The following is a 24,932-nucleotide window of genomic DNA, read 5'->3' as shown; positions in this document are numbered from 1 at the left end:
CACAGGAGAGTTCATCTAATGTAAGCTGTTTCTCAGCTGTCAGATGCTTGAAGTCTGAAGGGTGAGTTTTTTTAAACTTTTAGTTCCACAAAGCCTCTCTGAAGAGGTGACATTTGAGTCAAGAACTGAAAAACATGAGTCAGATATACAATATTTGGGGTAAAGTCTTACAGAAAGAGGAAAAAGTCTTGTCAGATCTGAGAAACGGTAAGGAGGCCAGGGTGTCTGAGAGCAGCGGAGGAGGACAGGACTGGTGGGAGCCAGCAGGGAAGCCACTGACTATACAGGTGGCCTGGGGTCTATTCCTGCACTGTTAGAGGTAAAATGTTTGATGCCATGAAAGTAGCACTTGACTATAAATTTCCTCAGCAAGACAATTTACTTCTCTAGAAGGGTGTGGCTCACAGATGGAACAATGGTGGGTGCACACCTGTACAGGGGAGGGGAAGGTACACTTACGCCTGATGGGGGTCACCCCTACCGCTGTGTCGTTCCCCTATTGGCTAGGGTTGGACCGCACAGCCTAGTCTAAGTCCAACTGGCTATTTTAAAGGGAGCAGGGGTAGGAGCAGGAGTGGCGGGTGGGTATTTTGGCGGGAAGGATGATTACGGGCAGGTCAGAGCAGACAGCCAGGGGTCAAAGCAGGTGACTGGAGCAGGTGACCAGGATGAGTCAGGACGGGGCAGGGGACCAGGGAACAGATGTGAACTACTGATTAGAACTGGTGGAAAAGGTTGTTTACTGAAACTACGAGGAAGCTAAACTTTAAAATGGAGGGCAAAGAACTGAACATACTGACATACCGATTCTTTGAAGAGAAACTTGGGGTTCACTCTATCTAACAGCACCAAGTGGGGTGTCAGCTAGCAGGACGACTGTCTCCCACTCTTTCCCTCACGTCCTTACTATTTCTCTAGACTGTGGAGCCATCTCTGCTTCCCATGCCCACCTGCCACACCAACACCAGCTGCACATTTTTAAAGCCAAGCTATGATTACATCCGTGTCCTGTCCTCACATCCTGTTGCTGGATGTCTGTCCATTGCTCCTGAACACAGTGTAAGCCTAATAAAGGGTTCAAGGCCACTATCCATATTCCAGGCCACGCCTGATTTCCTGCACTGTCTTTCATTATTCATCTACCCTCTGGCCAAACTGGGAATGTTGCTATTATCTACACACAATGCACTTACATCTCTTCCTCCAGAATATTTCTTAAGATGCTGTCTCAACTGTGAATTCCTCTCCCTCATTCATCTGTGAACCACTTCTTGTCCAGGCGTTTCATTCTTCTTTCTTCTGGGCAGCAATCATGCTCTTCTCCCAGAGGAAAATTAGATGCCAACTGCGGCAGAACAAACCAGGACGTGAGACCCCAATCTCCTCTGTCCATGCCTACGTCCAGCAGGGTCTCATGCAGGAGAGAAACAACACCTTCCTCCCCTGACGAATGATTAAGAGGGTGAGGTTGGCTCTCAGTGCCACGTGGCAGCTCTTGGCCTCCATCCATTAGACGAGCCCTCCCACGCTTTCTCTTCCTTCTCAGGATGTTCTTCTGTACCAAAATTCCACTCTAAATAAAGGTTGTCAAATTGACTTTTACTGAAGGATCAGAACCTTGCTAGAGAGGTTTATAAGAAAAATATCTGGCCGGGCACAGTGGCTCATGCCTGTAACCCCAGCACTTTGGGAGGCTGAGGTGGGCAGATCACAAGGTCAGGAGTTCGAGACCAGCCTGGTCAACATGGTGAAACCCCATCTCTACTAAAAGTATAAAAATTAGCCGGGTGTGGTGGCAGGTGCCTGTAATCCCAGCTACTTGGAAGGCTGTGGCAGGATAATCTCTTGAATCAGAAGGCAGAGGTTGCAGTGAGCCAAGATTGCACCAGCCTGGGCAAAAGGGCAAAACTCTGTCTTAAAAAAAAAAATCCGGGTGCGTTGGCTCACGCCTGTGGTCCCAGCACTTTGGGAGGCTGAGGCGGGCATATCACCTGTGGTTGGGAGCTCGAGACTAGCCTGGCCAACGTGGCGAAATTCTGTCTCTACTAGAAATACAAAAATTGGCTGGGCATGGTGATGGGCACCTGTAGGCCCAGCTACTGGGAAGGCTGAGGCAAGAGAATCACTTGAACCTGGGAGGTGGAGTTGTAGTGAGCTTAGGTCACGCAGTTGCACTCCAGCCTAGGGGACAGAAAGAGACTCCGAGACTCTGTCTCTAAAAGGAGGAGGGTGGGGAGGGGAGAGGAAGGGGAAGGGGAAGAGGGAGGAACAGGGAGGGGGAGCGGGAGGGGAGCGGGGAGGGGAGGGGAAGGGAAAGGGGGAAGGAAGAGAGAAGAGAAGAGACCTGTCGAGTCTCTGAGACACTTGAATTTTAATGATATTCCAAGCTTTATATGGGAGGAGTAGATTTCTTTACAGTGGAATTTTAGCATCAGAGGAACCTAGGGGGCATATTTTTGTGAATCCACTGTGCTTTGACACTGACCAGCCTGGGTTTAGAGCATTAGTCTGGGAAGCCTAGCAAATCCTGCCTATTTCAAGCAGCAGCAACATCTGCACACTTTTTAGAAACATACATTCTCAGGGCTGCCCCATACCTACTGAACCAGCCCCTCAGCAGGGAGAGAGAGGCAGAGGGGACCCTGCAAACTGTTTTAGGAAACCTTCCAGGTGGTTCTGAAGCAGGCTGAAGTGTGAGAATGCTGCCAGCCCTTTCCAGCAGCCCCAGGCCCTGCCCTGTGTCTCCATAGGCCTCCCTGATGGTGAAGGAGAAGCAGCTGTCCCGACCTGGGACAAACCTCTCCTCTTTTCCTCCAGTCTTCTCTTGTCCCCTTCCACGCTCATGCCTGAGTGTGGAGGCTTGACGAACGATGCCCCCCACTCCCTGCCTGCTCTCATCATAACCGAAACCCTGGGCCAGACTGCACTCTTGCCTCAATATCTGCCCTGCCTCTGTCTCTCAAGAAAGTGCAGAATGAGGTGATCCCGGCTGACTCCCAGCAGGGCAGTCTTTATGGCATGCCTGGCACCGATCTAAGCGACTCCCATGCCTGGCACAAAGGGTGGGTGGCCGAGGCTCCAGGGAGTGAGGCAGAGCCACGGGCTTGTGGGGTCTGCCCTGCCTTGGGGAGCATGTGGGCTGTTTCCAGGCAGAGTTTGTGAAAAGTAAAAAGTTCCTTGTCAAAGTTTCCCTTTTTGTTAAAGAATAAATAGTAAGTGTTAGAAATAATAGTTTCTTATAAAAACTAACTTCCTTCAAGCTTCCTTGCTTTTTGCTAAAAGCTCTTCGTTAAGTCCTATGTAGCTGTTAAATATAGTAAGGGAATAAGCACATTCTACATCCTTGTACTTCAGCCGAGTTATTTGTTCTGGCCTGTAGCTGCTCAGACATGTCCAAACGTGCCCAGGCATCTCCCGGCTCACAGCCCACGCCTCTTTCTTATTTGGAAATGTTATTATTCTCCTAGTTTCCCGTAAACAACCCCCTTCCTTTGTTCTCCATCGCACATTTACCTATTTAGGAAAGTTTTAAGTTTTTAGCCAATCAGGATTGACCTAGATTGTGAGGCCCAGCTCCAGCCAGTGGAGATAGGACGCCGCAGTGAGGACTCAATGTGTCAGGGATAAAAACCTCTGCTTTTCTTTGTTCAGTGTGCTCTCATGACAATCAGGCTGCCGAGAAGCACCCTTTCTGCAGAAAGTAAAATTGCCCTGCTGAGAAAATTATTTGTCTGAGTGTTCATTCTTCCTTTGGCACTGAGGAGCAAGCATTTGCTTCTAACAAGTTGAAGCCAGTAGAACTCAAGAAAGTGGCATGACATCTGGTATCAGTACCATGGCTGGGACTCGGTGGGAGGCTTGCTAGCTGCATTCAGCCAGCCCCATGTAACTCTTCATGCCTGGGATGCCCCCGGGAGGAAGCTGGTGCTGCATGGGCAGTGGGAGCACAGGAGGGGCACGGCAAATGTTGGATGGCCCTATTCCCAGGTCCACATCAACCTCCACCTGCCTCTCGAGCACCCAAGGGCACAGCTCTTCTGTGCAAATGTCTCCTCTATGACATTTTCTGTGGGTCAGCATCAGAGCTGGACCAACGTGGACTGTTGGCATGTGGCCCAAGTCCCCACCCTGGATGTCTTGGCTCCAGCTATGGAAAAGGGCTTCCCTCTACCCGGCTGTGGATGATCAACTCTTCTCATTTTGAGCTCTCATCTTGTGGAATCTGGGAGGGAGCTGCAGAGGGTCAGCTCTAGGACCCGGCCTCCAAGTGCAGAGGGCAGAGGGCTCTTCCATGGACAGCGTTCCATGCAGACCTCCAACAGACAGACAGACAAACATCACAAAGGCGTACTTGATAAAGTTATCCAAATGGCTTCTTCTGTACATCTCCACGTTCCACCTTCTTGTGGAAGGCGAGATCACACCTCTTCCTGGAAGCCCATCTTGAACACTCCACCTACTTGGAGCAGGCTTGGCTCTCAGCCTGGGGCTTCCTAGCCTCTGGGTGGCTCTCAGGGGTCTCAGTTGTGAGTCTGGTCTCTTTGGTACTTGAGGTCATTGTGGGCAGGACATTCTCTTCTCTCAAGAGACTCACCAACCCAGGGCTGCACACCCAGCAGGTTCTGGACACTAAGAGGTTGCTCTGTGATCAGTGGCACCCTGAGATCACCTGGCCAGCAGGTGGTGAGCAGCACTGGTGCAAATGAGTGCAAGACAGTTGCTGGGACCTGGGAGAAAGCGTTTCCCAGCCATCAACTCATCTGGCTCTATGAGCTGTGGCAGCACCATCTATTTTGTGGATGAGGAAACCAGGTAGCCGAACATCTCGCTTCTGACCCGTCCCGTGCATGAATCGTTAAGAAACACACTTTAGGTCCCAGAGTTGAGGAACGCACGGGCATGGACACTCAAGCCTCATAAACCCCGAGCAGCCCGACCCAAAGTTGGCACCACTGCTCCCCACCTCCCGTGCTCTCAGCCTTGTGGAGTCTGCTCCCCTTGAATCTGGGCTAGGCATAGTGATTTGCTTCGAACCCACAGGATACAGCGAGGGATATGAGGCATCCCTCCTGTGGTTGGCATAAAAGATGGTGCTTCCATCTCTAGCAGACTCTTCTCTGTGGCTGCGATGGAGCAGAGGTGGCTGTGCTGGGAGGCCCACATCACAAAGAACTGAGGGTGGCCTCCAGCCAACAGCCAGTCACCACCCGAGGCCCTCAGTCCAACTCAAGGACCCGAATCCTAGCAATAGCCGTGAGTGAGCTTGGAAGTGGAGCTCTCCCCAGAGGAGCCCCAGATAAGACCCCAGCCTTGAGTGACACCTTGATTGCAATTTTAGGGCAAGAGGGATCCCGAGGCAGACACCTCCAGAGATGTTTCTGGATTCCTGACCCCCGGAAGCTGTGAGATGATACACGTGTGTGGTGTTGAGCTTCCAAGCTTTGGGGTCATTTGTGACACAGCAGTAAAGAATGCAGCATGGAGCACACTGCCTCTGTGGTCAGTGTCCCACCTTCAGGAAGTCTTTTAAATCATCCCGACCCTGAAAGAGCGTTCAGTCTAGTGGCTTCTAGTTTTAAAATGAATTTGAGAAAGTCCTGAAGGGTAGTGAACATGCTCCGTTGAACGTGTCAGTTCTCAACAGGTGCCGGGGAATTAGGCTTCTCCCAAACCTACACGATTTCCATTTGTCAATTTGGAAAGAAAAAAAGCAAGATGTTTTGGGCAGGAAGTCCACGTGGCTTTTGTGGAAGCATTCACTCCTGGGAAGTTACTAGAAAGTGAGGTTTTCCTGTCTGGGGCACAGAAACAGACCCCAGTTCCCAAGAGAGGCGACTGGGTCAACTTAAGCTGAGCCAGAGCAGCCCGCACGTCCTCCCAGCTTGGGAGGGGAGCGGGGAAGAGGGGAGGAGGAGCAGGCCCGGTCCCTCCAACCCCTGCCAGCTTCCCCAGGCTGAGGGCGTGATGGGGACGGCCAGCAGAGCCCGGGAGGGTCTCCCAGGCCTCAGAGTGCTTTGGAAACCTGGCCACACTGGGAACACGGGCTGTGTGCCTGAGTCTTGTGCGTCTGGAGGGGTGCTCCTGGGGAGCAGTGTCCCCTTGAACACTCTGGCAGGTCGGGGTGGGCTTTCCTGAGCCTGTGGGCAAGGACCGTGGTGCTGCCTTCTCGTCTCGTGGGCTGCCTTGTCAGGGGAAACCTGAACAAACCACGCCTCCCACGCCTCAGTGGTCACCCCAGGGCTGTGTGACCTTGTGGCGGGGTCAGCTCTTCCCAGGTCCCACGGGTGCACATCCACCACCCCATGCAGCCACGTCGCCTCCCCAGATGCCCTGTCTCACTTCGGTTGGATCCTTGGCCTGTTACTTCTCCTCTGTTGAACTGTCCTCATGACAAAGTCTCACTTGTGAGATGCACACACAGCACACACCACATGCACGGGCACACTCCCCACAGGCACACACACAGGCACACACACACACAACGCAGGAACACACATACACTACACACAGGCACGCACCACACAGACACACACCACACATCACACACACAGGAACACACACACACTACACACAGGCATACACCACACAGACACACACATCACACACAGGAACACACACTCTACACACAGGCACACACCACACAGGCACACACACACTACACACAGACACACACCACACAGACACACACATCACACACAGGAACACACACTACACACAGACACACACCACACAGACACACACATCACACACAGGAATGCACATACACTACACACAGGCACGCACCACACAGACAAACACCACACATCACACACACAGGAACACACACACTACACACAGGCACACACCACACAGACACACACATCACACACAGGAACACACACTACACACAGGCACACACCACACAGACACACACATCACACACAGGAACATACACACACTACACACAGGCACACACCACACAGACACACACATCACACACAGGAATGCACATACACTACACACAGGCACACACACACTACACACCAGCACACACATCACACACAGGAACACACATACACACTACACACAGACACCACACAGACACACACATCACACACAGGAACGCACACACACTACACACAGGCACACACCACACAGACACACACATCACACACAGGAATGCACAGACACTACACACAGGCACACACCACACAGACACACATCACACACAGGAACACACACTACACACAGACACACACTACACAGACACACACATCACACACAGGAACGCACATACACTACACACAGGCACACACACACTACACATCAGCACAAACATCACACACAGGAACACACACACTACACACAGACACACCACACAGACACACATCACACACAGGAACACACACTACACACAGACACACACCACACAGACACACACATCACACACAGGAACGCACATACACTACACACAGGCACACACCACACAGGCACACACACACTACACACTAGCACACACATCACACACAGGAACACACACACTACACACTGACACACACCACACAGGCACACACACACTACACATCAGCACACACATCACACACAGGAACACACACACACTACACACAGACACACCACACAGACACACATCACACACAGGAACACACACACTACACACAGACACACACCACACAGGCACACACACTACACACCAGCACACACATCACACACAGGAACACACACACACTACACATCAGCACACACCACACAGACATACACATCACACACAGGAACACACGCACCACACACAGACACACACCACACAGGCACACACACACTACACACCAGCACACACATCACACACGGGAACACACACACACTACACATCAGCACACACCACACAGACACACACATCACACAGGAACACACACACTACACACAGACACACACCACACAGGCACACACACACTACACACCAGCACACACATCACACACATCACACACAGGAACACACACACACTACACACAGACACACACCACACAGGCACACACACTACACATCAGCACGCACCACACAGACACACACATCACACAGGAACACACACACTACACACAGACACACACCACACAGGCACACACACTACACACCAGCACACACATCACACACAGGAACACACACACACTACACAGACACACACCACACAGGCACACACACTACACATCAGCACACACCACACAGACACACACATCACACAGACAGGAACACACACACTACACACAGGCACACACCACACAGGCACACACACACACACACACCAGCACACACAGCACACAGAGAGGCTACACGGTTGGATCAGAATGAATGGCTCCCTTTTATGCTCTGGGTAGGTTTCGCTGTACTTGAAATCATTAAATCCGACTCCCACACCTGCATGCAGTGGTGTGCTTCCTGTGATATGTTTGTAAAATAGACGCTTATGTTTTACGCATGCATCTAATGCACACTGTTACACGGGCACACCTCCAGCTCCATCTAAAGCTTACAAAATGCTTCGCGCACTCACCTCCAGCTCCGTCTAAAGCTTACAAAATGCTTCGTGCACTCACCTCTAACTCCATCCAAGGCGCACGCAATGCCGCCTGTGCACACCCGTGACTTTAGAGCATACATGACGTTGTGTGTGCTCATCTCTACCTTTATTCAGTGTGGTTCCCTGGATCCCTCTCCATGAGCCCGCTGTGGCTCTGCCGGGAGCCCCCTTCCTGTAGAAGTGCGGGCGTGTGGGGTCTGCTACGGCTACTGTCTCCACGCAGCCGAAGTGAAGCAGAGAACCCCATGCGGTGGGGTGTGGGGCCTCGTGTACTGCAGCTTCCAGCTCCGTCTCCCCACAGGTAGCCTGGCTTAGAAGTCCTAGAGGTGGACAGAGAATGCGTACTTCTAGGGGGCTCCCTGGGTGACTCCGACGTGCAGCCAGGTTGGGCGCCACTGATGGGCAGACCTCAAGAAACACCAGGAGCACGTTTGGTGAGCACTGGGCTTGTCCCACTAAGAGCGGCTGCCCTGGGAGGTGCGCTCCTGTGCTTGCTGCTGGTGGAGCGGTGCAGCTCCCCGGTGGGGGAACAACCGGGACCCGACCCTGGGAGGCGTGGATTTGGGAGGGCCCTGGGGGCCTGCATGAGCCAGTGGGAGCTAGGAGGTGGCGTCCACACTGGGAGCTGGACCCACACGGTGGGCATGTGGGGTCAGCATCAGTGAATTCAGGGTGTCAGTGAATTCCACCATCCCAATGGCCCTGGAGCAGTTGTGAAAGCTTTGGCTCTCCCCTCCCTTCTCCAGGCACTCCAGAACGCAGAAGCCTCGCACTCCTGGGTGGCTGGAGTCCAGGGACACTCAGTAAGACAGCCCTGGGCAGCTCAGAGGAACCCTTAGGCCCGGCATGGGCAGGCTCCAGGGACGCCCCCACCTTCCTCCTTATGCATGGATGAGGTTTTGTCATCAAGACATCTGTAGGACAGGAGCGGGGCCTCCGGTCACGTGGCAAGAGTGCTCCCTCAATTCATCGGTCCCACATGCAGATGGGCAGACGGGAGCTCTGAGTGGCAGATTTCTGGTGGTGTCTGAGCCCGGGGCACTGAGGCAGCTGTCCTCAGCCTGTTCTCACCAGGCCACAGCTGTCGCTGTGTGAGCGTGTGTGCATGCGTGTGTGTGCTCCTGTGGCACTGTGGGGGTCATGTCCGAGGCTTGAGCATCTTCTGGGATTCTCTCCTCTCACTTCCGACCTTCTTTTCTCAGTAAATCCCATCAACCTCACCTTTGAAATATCAGGAACCCCTCCCCTTTCCTTCCCCCTGCCACTTCCCTCCGGCCTCTGCCCGGCTTCAGCAAGGCCCTTCCTGACAACCAGGCTCCATAGACGCCCACTGGAGACGCACATGGAGGCTGCTGCCTGAGGCGGGCTGAGATCTTAGTGGCCAAGGGCCCTGGCAGGCAAGGAGGCTCCCTCCCTTCACACCTGGAGCCCGGGGCCAGCTTTGCAGGGACGAGGCCACAGGCAAAGCCTCTGTCCCTTGCCAGGCTGGTGTGCACACAGTTCCCCTCCTGCCTTCCTTCCTCTCAGCCACGCCGAGGACTCCCCGAGAGCCCAGGGCGCTCGCACTAGGATAAAGGAGGCTGAGGGATGTCTCTTCCAATACAGGAAGCTTGAATTAATTCCTGCCCCGGAGGGCGAGAGACAACCTGCTTTCTCATTCATGGGGACAGACATTTTCCCTCATCCAGCAAGGGTCAACTCAGCCCTCTAGGATCCTTAAAACAAAGGAGAGTGACCACCCGCCCTTCTGGGGCATTCCACAGGAATCACGTCCCGGGCTCATGAGATGCAGTGAGCCACCACGCAGCCCGGGTCTCCGCACTCTGTCTTCCTCGCCGGGCATGTGGATCTCCTGTCCTCCAAGATTAAGAGTGGGCACCGGCTCCCTGTCTTCAGGAGACCCGGCCCAGGCCAGGACACGTGCCGGTGCTCACTGAGGAATTGCTGGGGCCGCGACAGTGGGAGGTAGAGGTGTGGGGTGCTGAGCCCAGCTGCTCTGCTCACGTTCCCAGGGACACCCATTGCGAGCACTCATGGGGCGCCAGGCCCGGTGCCAATTCTCCAGCCCAGCTTGCAGGCAGGTGCTTTTATGAGCTAGGCTCCCAGGGTGAGGTGAGGTGCAGAGGGGCCTTGGCGACCTCTTCCGTTCACCTCGGCTGCCTCGGCTGGAGGCTCAGTTCACGGTGCTTGCCTCAGATGAGCCTGGCAGGTAGCTGAGCTCTGTCTGTGCCTGCAGGCAGCGGGGAGGAGTCGCGCTGTAAACCCCGGGCGAGAGTCACTGTCTCCAGGCCGCCCCAGCAGGACCTTGGCTTTCCCCTGGCCCGGCCTCCCTTAGCTTGTCCTGGAGCTTCACCTGGGTAAGAGCAGGCCCTCTGAGTCACAGGCCTCTACCTGGGTGGTGGCATTTAAATGAAATTTCTCTTTCTAGTCATCTCTGAAGCCAGCTGCAAAGGCAGCACCCCAAGAGGCTGCACCCAGGAAGGAGCTTCTGCCCCAGCGGAGCATCTGCCATCTCTCAGCTCCTGGGAGGCTCCTCCCTTCCCAGGCTTCCCTGCCCGCACCCTTGGGGCACTCCATAGGAGGGGACAGTCCCAGAGGCTGAGCAGTCCTCCAGCCTCCTGCTGCCTGGGATGGTCAAAGGGTCATTGTGAGTCTGGGCCACCAACTCCTCCAGACCAGGCTGGGTCCTCTCTGCGGGATGGATCCGCTGCCCACCTGTGCGATTCCTGCCGCTCCACCAGCAGGCACCATGCCAACTGTCCACCCATCTGCCTTGCTCTCTCCCCGCCGTGGATTCGACGGCAGGGACCTTCAGACCTGCCACGCTTTGACGACTGTGAGTGTCCACTGCCGGAGTCATGTTCCCAACTCAAATGCATCTATCAGGCACAACCCTGACCCATTCTGGAATTTTGCGAAAGGGGTGGGCTGCTCAAAGGCATGCTGGCTGCATGTTAAGGGGCGCTTGTCCCTCAAAGCGTTTCTCAATGCAGTCTTTAAACTGTTGATGCGGGGAAATGGTTGCCTCTTCTGACCCTGCACATCCTGATTCGTGGGCTGTTTCCTCTCGTTCCTGGCTGGTTCTTTCCAGAGCTGGCGGCCACGTGGCACCTTGCCATGTGCCGTCCGGGAAACCAGCCTGTGAGCACTGTTTCATGTCCCAGCCTCCTCCCCAAGGGCGGCAAGCTATTAGTTCTTCATCTGTCTCTGTGCCACCACAGTGATCAATTTTACCCCATGTTCTGCCTGCCGGTGATGTGGGTCAACAGCCTCCCATGCTCTCACAACAGCCCCGGCTTCCCCGGGCAGTGCTGCAGGCCATCCTTCTGTTGTGAAAGTAGCCCCGTCCTTAAGCACCAACATGACTTGGGATCACCAAGGCTCCTGGCGCTCCGACTTGAACGTGCAGCGGAGTTGCTCAGAGGCCTGCTTTCCGATGAGTCAGCACGCTCCCACAGCCCCTGAGCCAGCAGGCCTGGGATGGGGCCCAGGGATTGGCACTTGTAACAAGCTGGTGCCAATGCTGCTGGTCCCCGGACCACGCTTGAGAACCCCTGGCCTCGGTTACTCAGCAGTAATAAACAGACCCCGAATCAGCGGCTTATACAAAAAAAATGTGCTGCTGCTCCTGCTACCCGCTGATCACAAGGTGGCAGGGGGCTCACTGGGGAGCCTGCTGATGACGCAGCCCCTCCGTGAAGCGTGGCTGGTGCTAGGCAAGAGGGAATCCCAGCGTCAGGCTGGAAGAGTCGAACGCCACGCGGTCATCGGCAGGAACGAGCCCCACGCCTTTCCCCACCCCAGCCACAAGGAGCCAGGGAGGCTGATCCTGCTACACAGCTGGAAGGGTAGCGCTGGAGAGCTTCCAGAACATTCCCCCAGGGCTCTGATGGCCCAGGGTGAAGAGTGAGGCTGGTACACGGTGGTGCGGATGCCTAGCAGTTGCCAAAACTCACCCGGGTGGTCGGGCGGGTGCCCAGCCACATTCTAACATCCTCCCAAGGGCACAAAGCTGTCCACGCCAGCCCCGGCCACTCCCGAGGGATGAGCTGCACCTAAGGATGGTCGGGGCCATCCCCTCCTTTCTCTACTGCGGCCAGTGTCATTACCTCCAGCGGTCCTGGTGTCCCAGGACTGTGTGCAGTCCCGTCTGGGAGGGGCCTGGCCACCCGTAAGAAGATAGCCACTCACATCTGTTTACGGTGGAAAGTCAACTTAATTTATTGAAAAAACCATTACAATTATTCCTTTGTTACACCGGTTTAGAATATTTTAAGATATCCTTTCCTGGGCATTACAATGAAAACTTACGACACGTCTATCGGGTTTTTTGAAAATGTACAGTGTGTCACTTGACATTGTATTTCAAAGGGCCTGATGTCCTAGAATCTTTATCTTGCATTTTTTCGCTTACCGTTTCTTCTTTTCACCAGCTTTTGTTCAGTGATATATATATGGGGAGGAAAAAATAAAATTACACCAAAAGAATTTCTGCAAATATAAGAAGTAATTTTATTGCAATATACTGTGGCTAGGGTGGTCTGGGGAGAACGGGACACGTTTTGAAGTTCAGTACAAATTATGACAACTTGGAAGGGACCACAGAGGAAGAAAATGACAGAATCGAAGGACAAACTGGATGGGATGAGAAATCAAAACAGAATCACATGACCTAGACACAGTCCCCAGGGCATGGCGTGGCAGTCCTCGGCTATGGCTTTTCTTTTGAAGGGAGGTGAAGGTGACAGTCACTGGCACATGCTGGCATCCTGGGCTCCAGAGACTCTCCAAGCCAGACTTTTCTTTGGCAAGAGCAAGACTTATTTTCCAGGGAAATTTGGAAAATCTGCACTGGTGGCGTTTTGTTCCTCCTGGGCAGCTGGGCTGTGGCTTCCCAAGCTGGAACTACATTCTGGTGGGGTGGTGGGGGACAGCACCAGAGGGCCCAGCCTCCATCTCCCACGGGGGGAGGAAAGGGCACTGGACCCGGGCAACTTTTCACAGTGAAGACATCGCCTTTCCCGGCTGCCCCTCGGGTCCTCCGCCCACAGACGGCAGCCCTCCTGACCTCGATGGCCAGGAAAGGGTTCCCCAAAGGGGACCTCGCCCACCCGCCCTGAGCTCCAGAGCTGCTGATGCTCGCATCCAGGACATTTGAGACGGGAATCCGAATCGGCTACTGGGGCAAGACGTGCTGCAGGCAGCTCTGGAGAGACTCAGAGTTCATTGCACAGCGCGTGGCACAACCAAACGGCTTGGAACAGACACGGAAATTAGCACCACAAACGGTCAGGAACCAAATACGATTCGCTATAGTCACGTCGATGACAATGCAGGAAGAGCTTTTTATTGCTTGTGTGTGTTTTCAGATCAAGTAGGCACAACCCAGTACTCGTTACAGCCCTCGGGAGTGGACGCACCGGGGCGGGAGAGCGCAGGAGGCGGCGTGCTGGGCTCTCCGGCCCCGTGGAAGGGAAAGTGACATGCGTGATCTTAAAGTCCTTGACAACAGACTGTGGAGGCAATAACAGAATGAAGCGGGGAGAACGCGGCGCGGCCAGGCACCCCGGTGCGCCTTCAAGGAGACCTCAAAACAGATAGCACCACGAGAGAGACGTGTAAAAATAAGCACCAATTTTCATCGAGTTATCACCTACAAAAATATGTGGTTTCCCTGCCCTGGACATTCTCCCGTCAGGCTCTGCAGGAAGAAAAATGGAAAAGGAAGCAAATAAAATTAATCGAAACCTGTGTTTTAGTCTAAGTGCATGTAGAAAAAGGAAAATATCAAAAATTTGTTCCCTCCCTATTAAAAAAAGCCTAGAGCAAATCAAAACCTGTCCGAAAGGGGGCGCTGGCACCTGCTTTTCAATGGCAGCATAAATTCTTGCTGTCCCGGGCAAATGTCCAATTTATTGCACGTTCTTGGCCGGGGTGGGGGTGGGAAGACTTCCTATTTCTGATCAGAACTGTGCTGCAACACAGAATCCGGGCCTCGCCCCTTCTGTCCGTAGGGCTGGGACTGGGTTTCCGTGCGTGATTGAAAGCCAGGCACACTTAACATTTATAACAATACAATACAAATATTTACTTAAAACTCACAAAAACATAAGCACCTTTAATCCATCGGGAAGGCACCTGCAGAATGACATTTGGCCTCTGAATGGACCGTGTTGGGGGCTGTTAAAAACGGAGGCTTTGGTGACAGTGGGGTGACCTTTACAAGGCTTACCTCGGAACATTTTCTGAAGGTCAGGGGAAATACACATCTTCAAGTTGAATTTAGGAAAAAATAGAGTGTCCAGATCTGGCAGTCCCTCCCCAACCCCTGTGAACTATTCACGAGCAGGATTGGTCAGGTGAGCTGGGGGCCGGAGGCGTGGCCCCGCTCCCGGGGCACGTGGGTGTGGGCCGAGCGTGGGGCAGGCCCAGGCGCTGGGGTGCAACTAGGTCATGTGATTCGGCTCCGGGGGGGCGCGGCTCCTTCCCTCTGTTCTCTCCGGGCTGGGGTCCCACACCCCGCGGTGCGCGGTGCAGATGGAGTCAGGCGGGAGGGGAGGGAGAAGCCTTCACGGTCGAGGGTCAGAACGTGCGTGGGACACTCACGAACGAACGGCATGCTGAGGTCACGAGGTTGCTCTCGGGAGCCCGGGCTCCGTGGCTCCTAGCCCATGAAGCAAGCCGGCCCCACTTCAAATCCAAATTTCTGTGACGCTTCACCGAAGTCATTGAACATGATGTCCACGATGGGCACCTGGCCCACTCTGGGGGTGTCGATCTCCAGCACTGTCTTCTGGTAGCCTTTCTTGGTCTGGGGAAGAGGGAGACAAGGGGCTGGTGGTTAAGAACAGTGGGGGCTCTTGGGGCTGACTGATCGCCCCCCACACCCGGGCTGGTGTCCTCCCTCCTACCCCAACGGCCGCACTTGCCCGGGCAAGGACTGGTGGAAACATGGCTGATCAGAGCTCGCAGTTAACCGTGGACCCCTGCGCAGTGTGCACTTAACTCCCATGTGTCCCCCTTGCACAGGTGGGAGGGGGCGTCGGGTGGGCGTCAGCGAGGGGACGGGACCCTCCCCGGGCTGCAGGTGCAGCTGTTCAGCCCCTCCCACCATGCCCAGTCGGGACTCATTGTGACACCCAGGTATTCGCTTCCAGGCAGCCCCCCAGGACCCAGCGCCCGCTACAGAACAAGCAGGGCACACTGGAAAAGAAAATGGGGGCAGAAGGAGTCTGAGGTGGCGCTGGCAGAGCCTCGAGCCCCCATGACGGCCCGCCTCACACTGCATTAGGCACGCGGCGGGCTGGGTCCCTCAGAAGTAAGAGGACTTCACCCTCACAAGCGTGGGAAGGGATGGGGACCTTACACACCACCTGGTCCAGAGGAGTCTTGGGTAAACTGAGGCACAGAGGGCCAGGGGTAGTGACGAACCAGTGGCCTGCGGGATGGGTCAGCACCGATCCCTTGCTCAAACCAGCACAACCCTGGGCGCTGGGTGCAGGGACAGAAGCCAAGGAGAGGCCTCCTCCCTCCCAGAACACAGGTAGTGAAGGTGGGAGATTCTTTGGTCCCTCCCCAAAGTCACCCAAATGTAACTCCCAGGGTTCAGGACATTTATACCTGAGGCTAAGCTGGCCCTGCTGGCCTGTCAGCTTCCCCCAAGACAAGGGCCCCGCACGCCACCCCTTTCCCACAAACCAGGAGCCTGCAACACATCCTGGACAAGTGGCTTAGGCCACCTCTGACCCAGACCAGATTTATAGTCTCAGCTGGATCTGGGCCTGGGAAGGATCTCCTTCCTCTGCCCCATCCACAGAAGAAATGATGGCGTTTGGCACACGGAGGCTGGCAAACTTGAATGTCTTGCAAACCAGAGAGATGAGCAGAGGGTCAGTCAGGGTTCCCTCTAGGGTGGGGGGCAGTGTCCCCAGGAGGCAGCCTGGCAGAGGGCCCAGCACAGGCCCCCAGGCCAGAGACTCAGAAAAGCAGCCCCGCTCTGCCGTTGCTCCTCTCCCTGACCTACGTGGAGGGCGTGGCTGGCTCCAAGGGCCTTATTCTCCCTGGCTAAGATCTTCCCGCGGATGGTGTTAGGAGGCGGGGCCGGTGGGAGCCGAGGCAGAGCCCGTGAGTGGGATTGGTGATCCTATAAAAGAGGCCCCAGAGAGCCCCCTGTCCCCTCTCTGCCATGTGAGGATGCACTGAGAAGCCAGCTATCTGCAGCCCAGAGGTGGGTGCTCACCAGAGCCTGCCCTGCCAGCAACCCAGCCTCCAGAACTGTGGGCGACAAATGTCTGTTGCTTGTGAGCCACGCAGCTGGTGGTTTTGCCGTGGCAGGGAGTGGACTAAGACCCTGACCAGAGCCACCCAGCCACGCCACTCCCAGGCTTCTGACCCTCAGCCACAGAGTGAGATAACAAACATCTGTGGCTTTAAGCTGCTAAATTTCGGGGGCTAATTGTAAGCAATGGATACCCAATACACCGTCTGTGACTCGGTCTCCTAGGCTGGAAAATGGTTACGCTAACATCACAGGAGTGGTGTGAGAGTGAATGACAGCTCGCCTGCCCCGCACGCATTCCTGGTACGGTCTTCCTGAGCGTCTCTAACTCCAGCCCTGCTAACGTCCAGTTCTCCCCCGACCCTGCCCTTCCCGCAGGCCTGCCTTGAGGGCAGCACCTTTCTCCTTACTGCAGCTGGCTCAGCCGGCATTATTTTCAACCTGGGATTGGAACTTCGCAGCGGACGTGAGTTCTCAGGGAGCTCGTTAACCCCAGGCAGCTCTGACCCCGGCCCAGAGAGGCTGCTTCCGTCGGGCTGAGGTGGGGCTCGGAACGTGCACTTGCAAAAATGGGTGTCTCCGACGATTCTGATAGGCATGTTCGTGACTCGCCTTTGAGAAACGCTGTCCTAAAGGATGGTTCCACAGAATGCCGAGTGCGGGGCAGACCGCACCCCGTGGCCAGCTCAGCCTGCAGAGCGCAGCTGGGAGGTGCTGCCCCGCAAGCCCGCCTGGGTGGCCACAGCTCTCCCGTGGAGGGGAACGGCCGGGCCAGTCGCAGCCCTGCGGTGTCTGGGAAGGATGGGTGGGAGCGGGGCTAGACACAGGATCTTCAAAGACGGGCGGCCACCCAGACCTTCCGGGGGATGAAACCCTGGGGGGTACAGACCCCCTCATCCTCCTCACAGCGAGGAGCCAGAGACCACCCTTGCCTGTCTAGCCTCCTCTCCTCAGGCCCAGTCCCACCCTGGGAGTCCAGTGAGATGGTCCAGCCTGGCTTCACCCGGCTGCTAGCAGACGGCACTGTCCTGGGAGCCATGTGAGCTCAGTGACCGGCCAGCAAGCTGGCAGGGCGGTGCCTGGCCTTCCTCGTCTACCCCGGGAGGGCGGGCAAGCAGCCCTTCTCAGTGGAGGCACTGGTCATGGCTTTCCTCGGCGGTGGCATCAGCCTCTCCCCGGTGGGATGGGCCGCGTTTGCTGAGCTGCGGGTGATTTCCCAGGATTTATGGGACCCCTCTGCTCCAATTATCAGAGCGCTTAGAGAGGGGCGTATTTAAAGTAGGCTGCGGCGAGCTGCTCCGTTACCCTGTTATTCCAGAGGCATAAATAACCATTACAGGCCAGAAACGGCCCCCGAGAGGCGCCGAAAGCTGCACAAACCCCGGGATTTATGCGGCACGGCGCCCGGGCCCTCTTGCAGGTGATTTGTGTGTCTCCGCCTGGCCCGCTCAGCAGCCCCGTCAATCAGGCGCCCCAGCCAAACGATGCCCACGTTGGAATTCCAATTTCTTTGGCCGTTCTTACAATATGAATCACGCAGGCCTCCGGGGGCTGAGGCAGGGCTTTCGCCACTGGCCCAAGTTTGGGGCGTCAGGTCTCCTGCAGGAGCACCCGTAATTAAATGAGAAGGTTGCGACTTTTCAAATTGTGGCTGGGCTCATCAGGGACTGGAGTCAGCAGGGGACCTGCAAGTCCAGGCCAGCGTCCCTGCATGCCAGCCCACGGCCGCCCCGCGCCCCAGCTCCACGCCGCTGCCACTGCCCACCCTTTGCCCACACCTCCTCTCCAGCCTGGCCGCCAAGCCCGCCCCTGCCGTCAGGGGTTATGCAGTTTTCAGCCATCCTCTCTCCACCTCTTCAGACTCAGAATCTTTGCTTTCCCAAAGTAGCGGCTTTGCCTCGCCCTGCCCAGCGTACAGTCTGGGGATCCCCATGACCCCAATTCCACCTCTGCACCTAGAGACACTCCAAAGACAGTCGGGGAGCTCAGGAACGCCCACCGTGGGGAAGGGCCGAGAGCAAGCTAGGCTCTCCTCTTGGGCTGGTACCCGCTGCGCTGGGCGGCTAACCAGACCCATGCCGATGGCCGCCCGAGGGGATGGCGCGGTCTGGACGGCAGTGGCACTTGGTTCCCAGCTTCGAGGCGTGGTCCTCAGCCCCAGCGGTGCCAGCTTCTTTGAGTTCCATGGCGGACAGGAAGGAGTGGGTCCTCTAAGCCCTTACAGCAGGTGGACCCTGCGCGCTCCCTTCAAGCTTTTGCTCTGTGTGTTGAACGCTGCTTCTCCATGGGGGAGATTTTGCGCCCCCCAGGAGATGTGTTTGGAGACATTGTGGGGCGCCGTCACTCTGGAGGGGGCTCCTACTGGCATTTGGCGGGTGGAGGCTGAGAATGCCAAACAGCCTGCTGTCCCCCCATCTCAGAACCGCAGGCCTGGATGTCAGAACCGCCTGGGCCGGGAAACTGCTCTCCAACCCGGCTCCCTCTGCATGACTGATGGGACCAGAACCTGGAGACGACGGGCGGATATTACAGAGAAGTAACTTGAGCTCAGTTCTCAGAAGAGCTTCCTCATCCTGAGACTGCGGCCATGGCCTGGGCTGTCTCAGGAGGCAGTGAGACTGCTGTCAACTGAGGCATTCAAGGTGCGGCTCTGCCAGGAAGGGGCTATGGTGAGAGGAATGCTGCAGAGGGAATTAGGAGCCTCAGCTCTGCCACACCTGGGGACCCTCGGCGAGTGAGTCGCTGTAACTCTCTGGGCCTCAGGTTTTGCATCTGTAGAATGAAGGAAAGGCGTGTATTGCAGTTCGCATTCGGAAGCGGGGCGTGTTTCTGGTGGGGTTTGGCACACGGAGGCTGGCACAGTTGAGTGTCTCGCAAACCAGTGGCCACGCTTCCCCAGAGGCCAACAGCACACCCTCATCACGGGGACGCCCTGGGCCGAGCTAGAGGCCTTTCTGCTTGCGGAATGAAACAGATCCCAGCTTAACCCTATTCCAGGATGCAGGTGGAGCCAGGAAGTCAGGTTCTGAGTCAGAAAACACTGTGGAAGACTTCTGGGACCTCCCAGAAGTGGGTTTTGCTGATCGAATGAGTAGGGGCAGGAGCTTCAAGAGGAACTGGGATGAAAGAAGTTGGATCTTCCAGAAAGTTCTTAAAAGCAGCAGGAGCCTGTCTAAGCCAGATTAGGGAGCCGGGATGTGGCCCAGCCTTTAACCTCCATGCGTCCCTCACAGGATCTATCTTTCTAGCATTGTCTTCCAGGGAACATTCCCCTCTTTGGAAAGCTGTTCCGTTCCCTTTACCAGACAACACCCACTGGGCCAACTAGTTTACCTTTTTGCCATGGAAGCCAGGAAGCTCAAAGCCAAACTCAGGGCTCTGTCCCTCCAGGTCCTGCCTCTCCCTTACAGGGTTCCTGATTTCTCTTTGCCTCCGTGTTTACCGCCTTACACTTGTGGTCCACAGTATCTAAACATAGTCACAGGAACTAGGGCTTGTAGTGGGTCAGACACAATTCTGAGCTCTGAGGCGTGGTTTGGTGGGCTCCCCAGAAAGCCCTGTGAGGCAGGTGCTATGTCATCCTCATTTGAAGAGGAGGGTAAGGTCCCTGGTGTTTTTAATGCCTCTTCCCAGGCACCTGGACCGTTGATCTCACACACAGATGAGTCAGCATATTCCATAGTCAGATCCGAAGCACTGACCCTGACCAATCGCAGAAGGCAGTGGAGGCCGGGAGGAGAGGCCGAGCAGTCCTGGTGAGGACGGCCCCCGCTGGGCACAGCCTGGCCGGGCAATAGCCCTGGGGGACACGGCTTTAATCCTCAATGAGGCCCTTGGGCAGCAGAGGAAAGGAGCTGAGGGTCAGTGCAGGTGTCTGTAGCAGTGCTGGGCAGGGGAGGAGGCGGGATTGGAACCCGGGGCCGCTGTGCTCCCAGGGGCCTGGCACTCTCCGTCGGCGCCACCCTCTGGCTTTCCCTCCTGCCTGGTCTCTACTCTGAGGACCCATCCATTCTGCTCAGAGGAGGCGCCCTGCAGGGCCGGCTCTAATGCCAGCCCCGTTCCTCTCAGCTGCCCTGGGTCGGTGCCATGGCATGGACATCTGTCCCCTCCAAATCTCCAGGAAAGGTGGCCACATCCCAGACCTGTGCAACGGCCCTGGGTAGACGGCAGCCCTGGGAGGGGCAGTCCCGAGGGGACCGTGGCGGGGGTGAGCCCAGCTCACTGGGTAGGGAGGAGGAAAGGCGTGGATGTGGGGAGGCCCACGGTGGGGCAGAAAGGCGGGGGTACGAGGGCCAGCACCTGGCCTGAGTGCCCGTGAGGTCTGAGCAAGCCTCCCTCCGCTCGGGCCTCCGTTCCCTCGTCCAGGAGCAGAACAGCTCTCGGAGAGGGCCCATGGCTGGGCCATCCGGAGAGCTGGCATCTCAGTCTGCAAAGCATTTCGGGCACAGCCGTGCTCTCAGGAGCAGCCCTGGCTTAGTTCTGGCCACTCTCCAAAAAGCCCTGTCCGAGCAGAGGGAGGCTCTCAGCTCCAAACTGGAACCACAGTGGAGTCCTCACTTCCTCACTCCATGCCACAGCCCTGGACAGAGCGAGGGACCGAGGCCCCTGGCTTTTCGGCCAGGTCTCAGATTTCCCATCTTAACCCACAGAACTCTCAGAAGTTCCCGGAGCTCTGGTTACGTCGTAGGCTTAGGATTCCTTGTCTCCCTGCAACCGTGGGGCTGCCTGGGATGAGAGCCTGGTCTGGGGCCCTCACCACCCTGCAGTAGGCAGACCTGTGCGAGTGAGGCGTGAACCCCACGTGGGCATGAGCGGTGGCGCTGGGGCGGCGCGGACACTCACAGCACAGCCGTCCACCAGGGCGTGGATGTAGGGATTGTTGTCATAGGACATCTCCTCGTCGTTGGAGCCCAGGAAGCGGATGGCCTTGTCGTAGCTGCCCGTGGCTGCGTCCTGCCAGGCCACCGACTGATAGCAGTGGTAGGTGACGTTCTGGTGGGCAGAGGCGCTCAGCAGCCGCAGGAAAGTCATCTGGACCACGCCCACGGGGTTGCCCTCGGCGTCCACATAGGAGAGCTGGGGGGACAGGAGGGTTAGGGCTCAGCAGGGCAGTTACACACAGCAACAAAGGCCCACATCCGCACTGCCCTGGGCTTCACCCACACTGTGGTCTTCTCGGGGGCACCACCTGGAAACACACTGCACCCACAGACCCCCCGAGGCCAGCACACATGGGCTCTCCTGTGCGTTCCCAGGAACAAAGGAAACCATGCCTCACATCCTTCGGGGCGTTAAATAATCCACCCGCTCCTCTTGGCCTGTGCTTATCCTTCAGAGCTCAGCACCTGTGCTGCCTCCTCCAGGAAGCCTACCCGGATTAGATGCTCCTGCACTTGCTCTGTGGCTGGTGGCTGCCCTCCCCAACCTTAGTTTGTCAGTGTCTGTCTTCCCTACCAGACTGTAAGCTTGGAGGGGGCAGGATGGCATCCTTCTTGCTCACTACCGGCCCTGGTACCCACCCGATGGCTGCCCCAGTGTGCACATGAGAAAGCTCTGCTGCATGGCCAATGGCGGCTAGCGTCTCCAGGGCAGCACCCACTGCAGTGCCGGCTGCAGCTGCCCTCCCTGCATGTCCACCCATAGCCCTCCTCCCCTCCCACCACCTGAGCGCCTCCATCCAGATGGTGATCTGGGTCTGCCCGGTTTGTATGTGTTGAGTGAGCAGAGAATCACTCTCTAAAATGCATGAAGACCAGTCCTCTCATCCCTGAAACACAGAGCTCTGCACGCCATTGCTGGATCGGGGCACCGGGAGCGGCAGGCAAGGCCTGGTTTCCCCTGAGTAGGGGGTGCAGGGCCAGAGAGAGGTGAGGTTCCCTGGGTGAGAGGAGGGGCTTGGAGCCCCCAGCTGCAGCACACCTCTCCTGATCCCTGAGCCTCTGCACGGCTCCTCCCTCTGCCTGAGACACTGCCCACCCGGCAGGAGGGGCCCCACTGCTGTCCTTTGGGTGACAGCCCAGACCACTGCTCCTCCCCACCTCCAGCCTCTAGGGCTGGCTTAGGGCATCTCAGTCCTCCCTGTGTCCCTCCGCTCCAGCCCTGGCGCCCTGGTCCTGTCATCATCCCCCAAGGCCAGCGAAGGAAGGTGCTCACAAGATTATGTGAACAAACGACCATCTGCCAGGTGCCCAGGATGTGCAAGGCCCTAGCCAGGGAGCCCGTGAGAAGCTGGAGCCAGAGGGGCACGAGACCTCGGGGAGTGAGTGGGCCAGCTGCAGCGAGGTGCCCGGGGAAGGCGAGCCTGAGGGAGGGTCAGGGCTGTGTGGATGGCGGGGGTGACCGGGGCCCTCTTGGAGGCATGGGGGTCTCAGATGATGTCTGGCATGGCCGCTCAAGAAACGCCACTCCTCCTCCCCTTCCCAGAAGTGTCCCCTCAGGGCAGTGAGCTGGACTCCTGCGGCTGGGGTGCTCCATCTGCCTGCCTTGCCCATAACAAAGGCCAACCTGGGGCTCTAGTGACATGGACTCTCTCTGAAAGCCTCCCAGTCTCTGCACAAATCCAGGGAAGGCACCAGAAGGGGACACCGTGCAGCTTCTGAGGTGGCCTCTCCAGCATCCCTGGCTGGGTAACCAGAACCGGGCTGCTCAGCTCCGCCAGGGGCCAGGCCCAAGCAGGACATCCTGAGCGACACTGCGTCTCACTTTCTGCTGCAAACTCAAGGTTTGTGAAAACCCTGACGTCGCCAGGGACACGGATGCATCTTAGCTCCCCTAAATGAAGCACCCGTCTCTCCCGGCCCATGCGGGACCTCTCTGCAGGTAGGGCCTGGCTGGGCGGGCCGGCCTGTCCCGTTTGCGGCGTCACAGAATGAAGCAGGCTAAAGCCACTGAAGCCAGCGCCTGAGACCTGCTCTGCACGCTCTGCGTGCCGTGTTTCGGACCCTGCCTCTGGCCTGCTCCGAAAGAACCCCACTGAACACGTGAAGGGAACTGAAATCAGTATTCCCACGAGTGTCAGGGCACAGGGAGTGGGAGGAGGCTGAACACACCGCAGCACCCACTCTTCAAACAGATGGCACTAGAAAGAGTCCAAGGCGAGCCGCCGGCCCGGGGCCTGGGCCTTCCCAGGGGCGAGGGAGCGTGCTGCGGCCCCAGGGCCATCGGCGAACCGCGCTGTCTCAGACACAGCCAGGAAAACCTCACAGGTGGACCCTGAGGTGAAAAGTGAATACCAACCGACAGAGGGGGCGTCCGTCGCTCCTTCCGGAGGGAACGTGACTGACTGGAGGAAGGGTGCGCCACAGAAGCAGCGGCGGGCGGCGCCGGACACAGAAGGACCTGAGGCCCCCAGTGCCCACGCGGTGGCAGGGGGCGGGGGCAGGGAACACGCTGCCCCGTGTCGGAACCCCAGGGCCCCACGCTGAGGCCCTGCTCTCCTGGTGGGGGGTCTCTGCAGTATTATCTCAGCATGCTGCATCGGGGGGAGCCCCGCCCAGATAAAACTCCCATTTCTGTTCTGAGATGGAGTCTTGCTCTGTCCCAGGCTGGAGCGCAGTGGCGTGATCTCGGCTCACTGCAGGCTCCACCTCCAGGTTTCCAGTGATTCTCCTGTCTCAGCCTCCCGAGTATCTGGGATTACAGACACCATGCCAAGCTAATTTTTGTACTTTTAGTAGAGATGGGGTTTTGCCATGTTGGCCAGGCTGGTCTTGAACTCTTGACCTCAGGTGATCTGCCTGCCTCAGCCTCCCAAAGTGCTGGGATTACAGGTGTGAGCCACCATGTCCAGCCCATTTCTGTATTATCATTATTTTTAATAGGGATGGAGTCTTGCTATATTGCCCAGGCTGGTCTCAAACTCCCAGGCTCAAGTCATCTGCCTGCCTTGGCCTCCCAAAGTGCTGGGATTATAGGCACGAGCCACTGAACCCGGCCAAAAAATCCAGTTTCTTTGAGGAGAGGCCCCCAGCTACCTCTTGTCCACGGATGATACTCACAGGGCTGGAAATAACGCCGTGGAAAGGCCCTGAAGTAAGGGGACGTGTTCCCTGGGTCGCCCCTTCCCCGACCCCTCACCAACTGTC

General features: G+C 56.7%; 1 protein-coding gene across 2 annotated transcripts in view; it reads right to left on the bottom strand.

Moving 5' to 3' along the window:
• Positions 1-12,766: 12,766 nt before the first annotated feature.
• Positions 12,767-24,932, bottom strand: part of COL5A1 (collagen type V alpha 1 chain) — a 199,860-nt gene continuing 187,694 nt past the window's right edge. For both annotated transcript variants that reach the window (XM_064371726.1, XM_064371727.1), the window contains exons 65-66: positions 21,691-21,924; positions 12,767-15,381 (exon numbers count right to left, since the gene is read on the bottom strand). In XM_064371726.1, the coding sequence (XP_064227796.1) occupies positions 15,235-15,381; positions 21,691-21,924 (381 nt within the window). In that variant the 3' untranslated portion in view covers positions 12,767-15,234. The remainder of the gene's footprint in view (positions 15,382-21,690; positions 21,925-24,932) is intronic.

Source organism: Aotus nancymaae, unplaced genomic scaffold (genome assembly GCF_030222135.1).
Source record: "Aotus nancymaae isolate 86718 unplaced genomic scaffold, 86718_ANA_hifiasm-v0.15.2.pri h1tg000158l, whole genome shotgun sequence".
Classification (NCBI taxonomy): domain Eukaryota; kingdom Metazoa; phylum Chordata; class Mammalia; order Primates; family Aotidae; genus Aotus; species Aotus nancymaae.
This window is presented reverse-complemented; position numbering and strand designations above follow the sequence as displayed.